An 11804-nucleotide genomic window follows, 5' to 3' on the forward strand; every position below is an offset into this window, starting at 1 on the left:
GGGGTTGCCAATGGCAAATGTATCAACCAATACATAGCCAAAAATAATGTTCATTGGATGAATAAAAAAAAAAAATGTTGAGGAAATTCCCAACAGTCTGAAGCGGATTGAATCTCAACTCGTTCGGCAACATCACCGCAAGGAAGTGGAGATGTGGGAACATATGAATGCGAACTCTCATGATCAAAGTAGATGGTGCGAAACCGACGCCGAAAGACCCACCACGAGTCATGCCAAAAGTTGTCCAAACAACAAACACGTCTCGCAAATAGAGCCCTTTAAAGGGCCAGACGCCGAGCTTCGCGACAAGCTGGACGGCTGGACTTCCTACTTTCTCATTGGTTCCTTTGTCCGTCTAGCTAATGCAAAAACACACACTTGCGTTTCATCGGCCAGTTTCCGTGGCAGAGGGTCCAGAACTTGAACTTTGATGAACCAACCAAATGTTACTTGCCAGTCCTCTTTTTCTGACTGGACTGTTGCACATCACTTCACCCAGATCGATGATCTGTAGGCGAGAGAGTTGAGCTAATAGAGTTATTGCGAACGGCCCAGGATAAATTTTAGGGCTCTGGGGACTCTTATTTTATGGGATTTGGCACAACGTTGCATCACGCCCAGATGAGTCACATGGTACCAAAAGAGAGCCCGAGATAACAGGGGGATGAGTGATAGGAACATGGTCCACAAAGAAGATTGGGGAAGGCATTTGCCTCACTTTCAAAAGGCAGCATCTTGCACCACTGAGAATGTAAGCTTTGTTCGAGAAGAACCCGATACCAAATGAAGAGATGGACAGAAAATTGGACCTGAGCAAAGAGAGGGAGATGGAGATGGGGAATGGTAGTGGTGGAGCTGGGCATTGAGGTACATCAAGGGAGACAATACAACACCAACTGGGCATAACAGATTGGTTTGCACGAGATTGAGATTGCTTGGGGTGCGGTTAATTTGAAAATATGACGTGCTTACTGTCTGATCAGCTCCCTTGGAAGAACTAGCAAGGAAAAAGGAGGGGAGTGTACTTCTGTTCAATCGTCTTTGTCCGTGTTTGATTCTCTGTTAAATTATATTTGATACACATTGTCAATCGCTTGGATCGATTTTAGATTGAGTCTACAATGGTCAGCAACATTCAGCCCCTGGGAATGCTTGGCAGAATGCTGAAATCCTAGTTTATTCCTGAATCCTCTGAGGCCCTCCAAGATTTATCGCGGTAATCATGGGGTTTCAGAGCAAGGCTCAAATTTCCGTCTCAACCTATGTCTACGAGTTCATGCCATGACAGTGAACGTAGTAGACGGGATCTAACGAAGTCCACGCAGACCAAGCCAATCGAATGAGGTGAAGGGTTTGCCACAGTTTTTGTTTCGTTACCAAAATTGCAAGTTATTGCGGAAGAATTTTGCATGATGATGATGATGACGATGATGTTCAAAGCGAAGGGCTGTCAGACGGTAGCGGGTGATTAAACCCGAAGTTGAACACGAACAAATAACGGAGTGGAGTCAAATCAATAAGCGCTTGGTAGAATGTGTATTTTTCCGCTTCATTGCTACTCCTAATTCCGACCATCCATCACCTCCCAACAAACACAAGCATGCTTGATCTCAGTCCTTACTTGCACTCGAGACAAAAGAATCTGTTTGTCTGTATCCAAAGATACAAAGGTGGAAAGATACGCCAGCCCAACGCCCTCAAGGACTTTAATACTTGTGATCATTTTATGAGCAGAAAATGCTCGAACAGAAACGGCAAAAATTGATTGGATGGATCTCGTTACCTTTATCTTCCCTGAGTTGTTGGAATACGCATTGGGTGGCTTGAATGGGCGTGACCGTATCCCAGAGGCCATCACAGGCGATTATGATAAAGTCTTCACTACCATTCATTTCAACGGTGGTCACATCGGGTTCGGAAGACACATACGGTTTGTATTCGGCATCACCTGCGCAAAAAAGAGGGCAAACATAAATCTTACGCTTCAAAGGTTGCGTGATTTCGAGAAAACATTCCGATAAACAATAGAAGCCAATCTGATCGTAGGATGATTCATAGATTTCTTGACACTGGATGTCGGGTACTGATGGGATCAAACAAATAATCGCCGGAGGTTACAACTAGGGCTACCAATTTACATTTTCAGTGGCATATGGCATTACTGGGTGACTATTGGAAACCTGTTAGTCACAAAAAGTAACCCTTATTTTTCTTATATCAAACCAGGGTTACCTTTTTGGCCAATCCTAATCTCTTAGGGTTCGTTGGAAACGGGTGCTTTGAGTTTCCGAGCCTTCTGGCGATCCTGATTTTGAAAATTTATTTGATCCCATCACTAATGTCGGGTACTGATGTGATCAATCTGCCTGCGCCTCAAACTTTCAAACCAGTACTGCCAAGATTGATCCAAGCTGGAGTTTTTTTTGGGTGAGAAAGTGTACGTTCGCTTGACCTAAAAGAATCCAGCTTGGATCAATCTTGGCAGTACTGGTTTGAAAGTTTGAGGCGCAGGCAGATTGAGCACATCAGTAATGTCGGTCAACCGACAACTCGGTTGGCTAGAGTACAGTAACCGGTTAGTGATCAATTCCCAGGAGACCATCCATTGTACTGTTTTACCAGCCCGGTGGTCGGTCGTCCGACATTCAGTGTCTAGGAATCTATGGATGAATCCTTCGATTCGCTTTTGATTTAATGGGTACATCCAAATATATTAGTAGCTCACACCCAAAAAACACATTCGAATCTCGAACAAGTTTGTGGTAAGCACGTCCTTCGACAGCGAAAAACATTTACATTTTAGATTTTTTAAAGGCCTGGATAAAGATTTGTTCGAAACCAAGAATTAACGTGAAGTCTTCAAGGATACTAAAGAAACGCTTTCTATGCATGAAATCATCCAAGCCACAAAACAAGTACATATAATCTCAAAACATAAAAGTATACTCATTTCTAAGCCTTATGACTTCAGACAAAATTGATAGGCCAAGAATATAAGAATAAGTGGGTTTTTTTTCACCAAGTCCGTTTCAGTTCGGTTCTCAACTGTGGGTGTGGTTAGCGTCTAAAAGGCTTTCCTTAAGAGAAGTAGAAAAGGAGAATCGAACCCGGACCTCTCTCCCGCTAATAAACGTGCCAACCACCACACCACGTCTCCTTCCTCAATTTCATTTTTCCTCTGGTTATCCAATGCATCTTTGTCGAGAACCATGTTTTTTTTTTTAAACTAAGCAAAAAAGGAGCACATGTCGTAATCATAAGCTTCCCTTCACGAAAGGTCCAATGATGCAACGTGCAGTAATTTCAGCCGTTGTATGCAAATGAACAAAGGTTCTAGCGAGTTGATACAATTTTGTATTTGTGTCCCCGCAAAGTATTAGTTGAAGAATTATTCGAACATATTGAGCGGTGATCAGCCATACTAGATTGCTTTTTATCTTTCGTGGGACATTTCAAGACAGAAAATGGTGATGGAAGCGGTGAGAGCAGTTTCTTTAAGTGAGAGAGGTCCGTGATTCGATTCTCCTCTCCGACTTTTCTCCCAAGCAAACCTTTAAGGCGCTAATCCCACCCTCAGACGGAGAACCACTCCAATACGACCACGACATTAATATATTGGGAAAAAATTGGACCATGTGATGACAGGCTACGCTCATCGGGCGAGGTTCACCCCTTAGACCCCAGCAACCGCTGAAAAAAAACAATGTGCGTGGGATTCCACAATTTTTGGGAAAAAGATTACGGCCCGTTTTCGAAAATGGTTCAGATTTGGCTTCAAGGGTCCAAAATGTATTCATTGGATTTGTATAGGGTTTCAATTTAAAATACGAGTAACAATCAGCTGAAAAAAGTGGAAAAATAGATACCAGTGAGAGAAAACCCTCATTATGTAACGTTACGATGCTTTTCGCTCATTACGAATCACGAAACAAGGATTCATTTTTATCTTAGCATGTTCCAACGAAATCATCTTGAATTCTTGGATAGCTTTTCGATCTTAATTGAAACATGAGAGCAACATTAAAAGAAAACGAATTGTGCGTATCATGACTAAAGTTCAAATTAGTCTGAAACACCTACGCACTCACCAAATCTCGAATTTACAAGAGCAGCGTGTGATTTTTTTCCTTGAATCTTTGCAATTCGCCTCAGACAATGTGTTATGTACGTAATATGACGATGAAATGGAATTGTCACAAAAATCCAGATCTGGTTTGTGTCCAATGTTCAATGCCAGCTCAATACAAATTCTCAACAGTAGGATCGCTCAAGCGAATATCCTGATAGAATATAATGGCTTTTTAAGACAACACGAGCATTTTTAGGATATGAGAGCTTCCTTTGTGGTTGGGAATCACTCTTTTAAGGCCTACCAGTTTCGGTCATCTGTTCATTAATTTAGTATTGAAAAAAAAAAAGGAACCTTTATCCGCCTCTTGACGATTAAAACCAACGGAGGATGGAATGTTCTAGGTGTACATTCTCACAATGAACTTTCTCTTGCATTGTCATCCAAGCGAGTCAAGTCCAAAATTTGATTGAAACGCTAATAATTTGCATTGCTATTGTCCTATCAGAGCACTTGGTCCTCACACTTTCAGAACCGACCTGAGGGTTTCCCCTTGGATCGTGAGGAAAATCTAATTTAAGTGCAATATGTATGAACTTCATAGACGGCAGCACCAGCAATTTCCTGCTTTCGAGGCAGAAAACAAAGTTCAAGAACTAAGTGAAAAGCTAGACTCGGATCGAGTCGAATGTCTTGACGTGATGTGCTGCAATAAGTCGTCGATTGATTAAATCAATCAATATCCCTGGAAATGTTCGATTTATGTAATTTAGAAATTCATAGGTCGCCTACATTTTTGGCACATTTTTCCATAAAGAGACATTTAGAAATCCGTCTCGAGAGGTATCTATCTCTCTGGTTGTTTCTACCAACAATTGTCATAGAGCTTCATATTCTACTATCGAACATGTTGCGTGTAGTACAAAACACCCGTTTAACGCTTCTGGCTTTTATTTGCACAATGGTGAGAAACAAGGCCTTGGGCCTTTCCTCATACACGGAGCAAAACAGCCTTGGCCTTGCATGGAGTTACATTACTAGACTAACTGATGAATAATAGAAAGGGTCTTACCATGCAACTCGAGGCAAACCATGAAATTCTCATGATATACCAAGAGGAAATAGAAAGCCAGGGTACCCACCACCACTACTACCTACCTACAAGTCTTAACGAGCATGAATAATAAAAACTAGGACTCTGAAGCAGTTGCCATTGTATCATAGGAAGAAGGAGACGCATAATAGATCGCTGTTAGTCAATATTTCAAGATAGAGCGCATTGGACTTTTCACTCGTGGTGGCCAATTCGTCGTCATGGCTTCGGATGAGGTGACATTGGAAGGCACTTTGGCCTTGATCAAGCCAGATGCTTTGGCCAGAGAGAATCTCATCTTGGAACGGATCCGCGAGGAGAGATTCCTCATTGTAGAGAAAAAAAGGCTTCGATTCTCTCGTGAGACTGCCGCTAAATTCTACGAAAACCAAAAAAACGAGCCTCATTTCTCCGATCTGATTGACTATATCACCAGTGGCGATGTGATTGCGCTCTGTCTAGCCCGTGAAAATGGCATCGACAAGTGGAATGAGGTCATCGGTCCCCCAAGCGTGTCGGATGCCATGAAATACGCCAAGAACTCTTTGAGAGCTCGCTTTGGCGATCCCTTGAACGACATGATCAACTCCTTGCATGGCAGTGATTCTCCGGGCAGTTCCGAGCGGGAGATTGAGATCATATTTCCACACATTCTCCAAGGAGATTCGGATGAGGAAGACCACGACGAAGAAGAAGAGGAAGACGTAGTGAGACAAGAAGCGAGATTGAACACTGCCAAGGCTGACCGCGTGAGTCAAGCTGGAAGTGTCCTGGATGAGATCGATCGGACTCTCGATCATCATGCTTCCGATAACAAAGGGTACTTGCATAAAGCGGTCTGCCCCACCTTGATTCGAGGATTGAGCGAAATGTACGAAGTTCGTCCAAGAAGTCCGATCTCGTGGTTGGCAGATTGGCTCACGGATAACAACCCCTATCAGGCGTGATTGGCCATGGGCGAGGCGTGGTGTTGAGAATCTTACCTATAGCTCTAGAGACAGCTAACTGTCCGTTGACTCTCCATGTTCCCCAATAGATAACGGTTCCACCCAGTTCCTCAATGCGAGCTTTTTCGTCCTAGAAAGAAGATATCACTTCATGAGGACTACACAAACGCCAGTCTGAATGGATCTAATCACCAATCAGTAACCCTCCCCAGCCTGTTTGCATTGGGTGGGGCACATTTTCTTCGCATTCGTCACATGTTTCCACCCTCTCTTTTATTGTTCATTAACAAAAATCAATGACAGACAAGAAGAACATTCTTTGAACAGGAAGCATTTTCCGTACGCCCAAAACTGTCATATTCAAATCAATCTTTGTCTCAATGAAGGAACAACGACATTATTCGAGATAAAAAAAATGAGTATCATGTTCGACTTAACCCCTCATCCCCAATAAACCACTTGGTTATCATCTCCTTACCGGGCGGTTAGGTTTATGAGGTTCACTGATATGTAAAGGCTCTCCATTTCTGACTAGCACGGCTTGTGAATCTCCCAACCACGCTGAGTAGAGTGTATTTCCACGGATTAAACTGCACACGGCTGTGGTTCCACTGCTTAAAGGATGCTGCAAACGACACAAAAGCACGTATTAGATCATATGTGGCACACACGCACCACTCTCGGTCTTCAATCCTCGTTGAGCTCTCTCACCAAGATTTCTCTTGGCTGTCTACAATGCATTGGGAATATTGAGAATGCACTTCCATACTCTGACGTTATGTGGCGTATTCACTGAGAATCAATAGTAGTATAACCGAACAAGAGAACCCGCACAAAAGACTGGTCATCACCCCTCAGAACGAATCAGAAATAGATTCATCTTCAAAAGATTTTCTCGAGATGGCTTCAAGCGTTCGTCGTTCTTTGGCGATTTCACTTTTTTCTGTTTACTTCTCATGAGTGAAGTCTGTAGTGAACTCCAGTGTGAACAACACTCATTGGCCGAGATTTCTGCACATGAACTCGTGAACGGGCTTTGCCGGGTCTCTGCGCCTGTCTATGTGTGTGTCTGTCTGTCTATTTGTTCAAAACGGTATGGTCCCCGTTCAATGAAACTCGAGAGTAATGTGCGAAATCTTCCAACACGGACTGAAGAATTCCTAAGAAAAGGTCAAGTCAGCGGAACGTATTACGGGATTGCTCAGCCAGACAGTGTTTCAATCTGGTCCCCACTTTCCCTTTGGATTTCGTGATATTATTAATGCCTTTCACGAGTAAAGCCAAAGCACAATGAAAAGTCAAGATCAAATGGCTTGACATTCGTTTTTTTGGGATCTCGGGGTCAGTTTGACGTGGGCCTAAACGATAGATTACGGTTCACACGTGGAGTTGCAATGGTTGTTTTGGTTGGCGAATGATATGAAAGTTCGAGCACGTAACCATGAAGTTAATCTCCCAACAACATCAAATTTCCCCATGGATTTGATGGAAATGTCGCAATTGACGACTACCACAAAATAGCTCCCACCATTTTTGTCATTTTCAGACAGTCCCGCCAACAGATAATCCTTTCTCTTTAGCTCTGTTATAGCACAATACACAGCAGGCAAAAGATGTATGATATGAGCAACAAAAACAGCAGCTAGGATCTGTCCAAAATGAAACGAGTGCCATCATTCTAGTCTGTCGGTTAATTAAAACCAAGACGAGATGTTTTCTCGCAACCATATGCTTTTAAATAAGAACCGGCCCTTGTTTTTTTCTCTCAGGCGTAAGAATTTTGGCCAAAAGAAACAATCATTTACGGTGTCGAAATCATAAAACGAATCGATTGACAGATCCCCTCCCCTTCCTCCTCGGTTGAATATTGTGATTAGTTCAGAGCCAGGTAGTCAGATTGGATTTCTTCTTTCGCTCCCTTCTGTCCCCTCTGGACATGCTTTGACTTGGCCAAGCACAAATCCCATGTCAAAAAACATGGGAATCTTCCGAATTTAGTTCAATTCATCAAAACTGTCTCAAACCATTTAACTCGAGTAAGTATTGGGTGATCAGTGTTTCTTATTCTCCAATTACCTCGTCATTGTTTTTATTCCTGAAGGTCTCGTCAGTCTTCACAAAAGCCTCTTTGATGGCCAAAATCGGATCAGCGGGGTAGCGATCGGAAGCTAGCATTCTTTCGTGAATGCTGCAGGCGGCGTAGGCTGCCGCATCCTTGCCCGCATGCCCGTCATACACGCCGTAGAATGACAGAGGCGGTTCGTTCTTCAACTAGGATATGAAAGGGGAGAAGGAAGGTAAATGAGGGCTCATGAAGAAATTGTTCCCATAAGTCATTGGTTTGGAGGACATCCAAGCTCGTAATGCCGTGATTAATTGGCTACATGACAAATTACAGCCAAGTCATTTTAGCACAATTACATGGTGGGAGGAAAAGCAGAGGAACAGGAGACAGTAGTGGTTGTGGTGGTGGTGATGATGGTGGTAAGGATGGTCGTAATGCTTGTAGTTGTGGCAGGCAGAGGATAAGATCAACTGGCACCTTTGCTTTTGAATCACAATATCGCAATTTTCCCATTGACCAAATGCGTAATTGGCATCAAGAGCAAAGGTGAAGGATTTGGCTCACCTTTGGTAGGATATCTCCGAATACCAGGTTCACATCATGAAGGGCTACGTGACGGTCCTCCATTCTACGTCGGCCGTTTTTGATGGCTGACACGGCTGAGGGGAGAACACGCCCCGTTTTGACCGTACTTCCTTCCGACTTTAGTCGCTTGCACACTTCATTCATCGTTGAGGTAACGTCTTTTAAAAGCAACATGGATTTGAAAGCTGAAAAAGAGGATGATCCGTGCTAATGATATACGAGCTGTTAAAATCCTTTTTACAAGCATGATAAAATGGAGTTAACTAGCCTTTTTTGTTATACACTATGATTTGAAGGACCTTAAAACACTGAGTGAGCAATAGCATAATTCCTCCTTTTTTGTTGTGGGTGTAGTTAGTACGTAATTGACTCGTTACGATAATATAGTCTAGCGGATTGGTTAATTCGCAGTTTTTCCTTGACCGCCTGACCCTTGTTTGAACCGATTTGCGTCAATTGGAATGTTCCACTCCGATTGGTTCAATCACGAAGGGACGCAGTCATGCGGAGAAGCCGTGGTGTTCAATTAAAATCAAGTAAACAAGTCACCAGAAGGGACATTTTATTCAACAAAATGTAACCACTGAATATAGTTTTCATATTACGACTTCATTGAACTTCTAATTACGTTTTGTAATCTAATGTCATCCCTGTACAGAGCGACTGCACATGCCTCCATTAAATTGATGATCCTAGAAAGAGGTCAGTAACCCTCGATCACATTTCACTTCGTTGACATGACGATTAAAACTCAGAGATGACACCGTTTTATCTTGATTACACAAACACATCGACTTTTTGACAAAAATACTAGTTGACATCTCCAGACCGGGTGCTTGATTCAAGCATGGTTTCAATTCGTTCCTGTCACCACTAATCATCATTTCCGGGGAGTATCCTAATTTGCAGTCACCCTCCGCACTGGCCGCCATCTCTCCGTGTCTTTTTTCTTTTCCTCCAAACGTCTCTCCCTCCCTTCCTCCAATCTTGAACAATTCACCCTGGAAGGTTTTAAGCACTTTCTTCCCGAATGGATTAACCTGATAGAAACCGCACACGGTTTCCTCTAACCCCTCCAGGGTGCCTGAGGAAGTCAATGAGAAATCAAACCATGAAGGTGCAAAAAAACACCACCACCATCATCAACACTACTTGAACAACAACAGCAACAACAACCAGAACCATCTTTTGGGATATTAGAAACAAAGCCAAGCCCTTACTTGATTTCTTCATGAGGTTAATTGCTCTTGACTATCGTTATCGAATAATCTCTAGATTTTTGAGAGGCTTGACCCTATAGATATGGGGTCCATGTGTCCATGTTGAAGGAAATAAGGCTTGAAACTATTCCTTGAAGATCACGTGGTAGACAATCCTGAACAATTTCCATCTTATCTTCGCATAAAAGTTGCTTATCTTCCATCAAATTTGGTGGGTGTCCTTTTGTAAGGAGAACAGTACCAGAAAATGGATAAAATTAACCCAAGGGTAACAACTGTGAGAAAGTGGTTAATCAGCTTTCAACAGAAAGTGCATTCTGGCACTGACAACTTTTGTTCTAAATTCGAGATGGTCTTTCCAGAAGATCTTTCAAGTGGTACAGTACTGCACATGTGCATTTTTTTCCTTCAAGTTCTTATGGCACCATACATTTTCTTGTGACGGGGATAAAAAGAAACAGGTCAAAGACATTACTCATTAGATAGACGACTAGTTCTAGGTTAATGAGTTGCACACACCCAAAAGTACGTGTAAGTAAAGTTAGTCGCCCCTACCGGCTTTCGAGCCCAATCCTCGTCCTTCGGAGGAGGCTTCGGTGTTATTGAGTTGATCACAGCTGACAGACCGTTCTTCACTCCGCGAAATGCCGTTGTTACCTCCATCGACTTCATCTGAGCCACCTTGAAACCCATTGTGAATGTATCGGTTTTTGGCCTCATTCAGGACCTCTCGGGTGATATCAGCCTCTAAATGGGAGGGACAAGACCTGAAAAAAGACAAATATTCGTGTTGTTATCTTTGTTTCATTCATTCCATTCGAGTGGTTTGTAGAAGAGGAAGTTCCCAATTCAAAGAGAGTTCCTTTGAATAAGAAAGACACAGAGATAGAGTTCCCATGGTTGGCCTCTTTATGTCTGGCCAGGGCAATTAGTCATATGCAAAGGGAAGGTGGCTTTTGGCATTCCTATGGGGTTCAATTGATAGAAATACTCGAACCATCGTTGTCTGCTTGTCTTCATAACAGACACGGGTTACGGTTCACTTCTCGCCTTCCAAAAAGCCGTGAATGGAGCTCACAATCAAATATGATCATTTCACGACTGAATTCCTCGTTTTTCATTCATTCATATTTCGAAATATCAACCCTCTTCGTGATTCACCGATCGATTTCCGAGAATGACTCAAAAATCTCACAGAAAGAAAGAATTACTTGCCTTCGCCAAAATCGGTTCAGAGAAAACGTGCTCTGGCTTTTGGGCAAGTACGGATTGCCTCTCAACACTGTGGGTGGTGAGCCCATGGGCGAAGGAGGCAAGGATCCTGTGGGTGAATATGTATATTTCCGTTTGCCCTTCTTAAGCCTTCGGATCAGACGCTTGGCCCGATCCATGTTCAGAACTGAGACTTCACTTTCACTTCTCGTCACACCACGGATTAAAGAAATTGACAATCTTGCTGGCGATCTTGGACAATGAACAAGGTGCGAACAATCTCAACGTAAACAAAGTTCACCACAACTAGATCAATGCCGAACTAATAACTACAAGTGTACACGACCAACTGATGATGAGCATGGGAAGTACCAATGTCATTCGTGAGTGTGGCCCTTGTTGTTGGGAAGTACGACGAGCACTTGGAGGGGACTCTTTCGACAGATTTTGTGAAAAAGCCCTCCTTCCCTCCCCTTCTCCGTGAGTGCCTTTTGCCGTTGGCTTTGACGCGGTGAAGGGGAAAGATATCAGTTGAATGAGCTGGTTGGGAAGCCAGCCCGTGAATCTGGCTTACCGCTTGAAAAATAAAAATAAAAACACAAAAAGCACGAGC

At 43.0% G+C, this 11804-nt stretch overlaps 2 protein-coding genes across 3 annotated transcripts in view; one reads left to right on the top strand and one right to left on the bottom strand.

The window, feature by feature from the left end:
• The window catches only part of LOC131887121 (uncharacterized), a 38125-nt gene that overhangs the window by 19698 nt on the left and 6623 nt on the right, over positions 1-11804 (bottom strand). For both annotated transcript variants that reach the window (XM_059235649.1, XM_059235648.1), the window contains exons 2-7: positions 10535-10746; positions 8739-8944; positions 8186-8380; positions 6588-6734; positions 6146-6239; positions 1784-1948 (exon numbers count right to left, since the gene is read on the bottom strand). In XM_059235649.1, the coding sequence (XP_059091632.1) occupies positions 1784-1948; positions 6146-6239; positions 6588-6734; positions 8186-8380; positions 8739-8944; positions 10535-10746 (1019 nt within the window). The remainder of the gene's footprint in view (positions 1-1783; positions 1949-6145; positions 6240-6587; positions 6735-8185; positions 8381-8738; positions 8945-10534; positions 10747-11804) is intronic.
• Positions 5283-6586, top strand: LOC131887125 (uncharacterized). The gene has a single exon (XM_059235653.1). It carries the CDS (start codon positions 5384-5386, stop codon positions 6107-6109), a length of 726 nt encoding a protein of 241 aa, XP_059091636.1. The 5' UTR covers positions 5283-5383; the 3' UTR covers positions 6110-6586.

This window comes from Tigriopus californicus, chromosome 9 (assembly GCF_007210705.1).
Source record: "Tigriopus californicus strain San Diego chromosome 9, Tcal_SD_v2.1, whole genome shotgun sequence".
Classification (NCBI taxonomy): Eukaryota; Metazoa; Arthropoda; class Copepoda; order Harpacticoida; family Harpacticidae; genus Tigriopus; species Tigriopus californicus.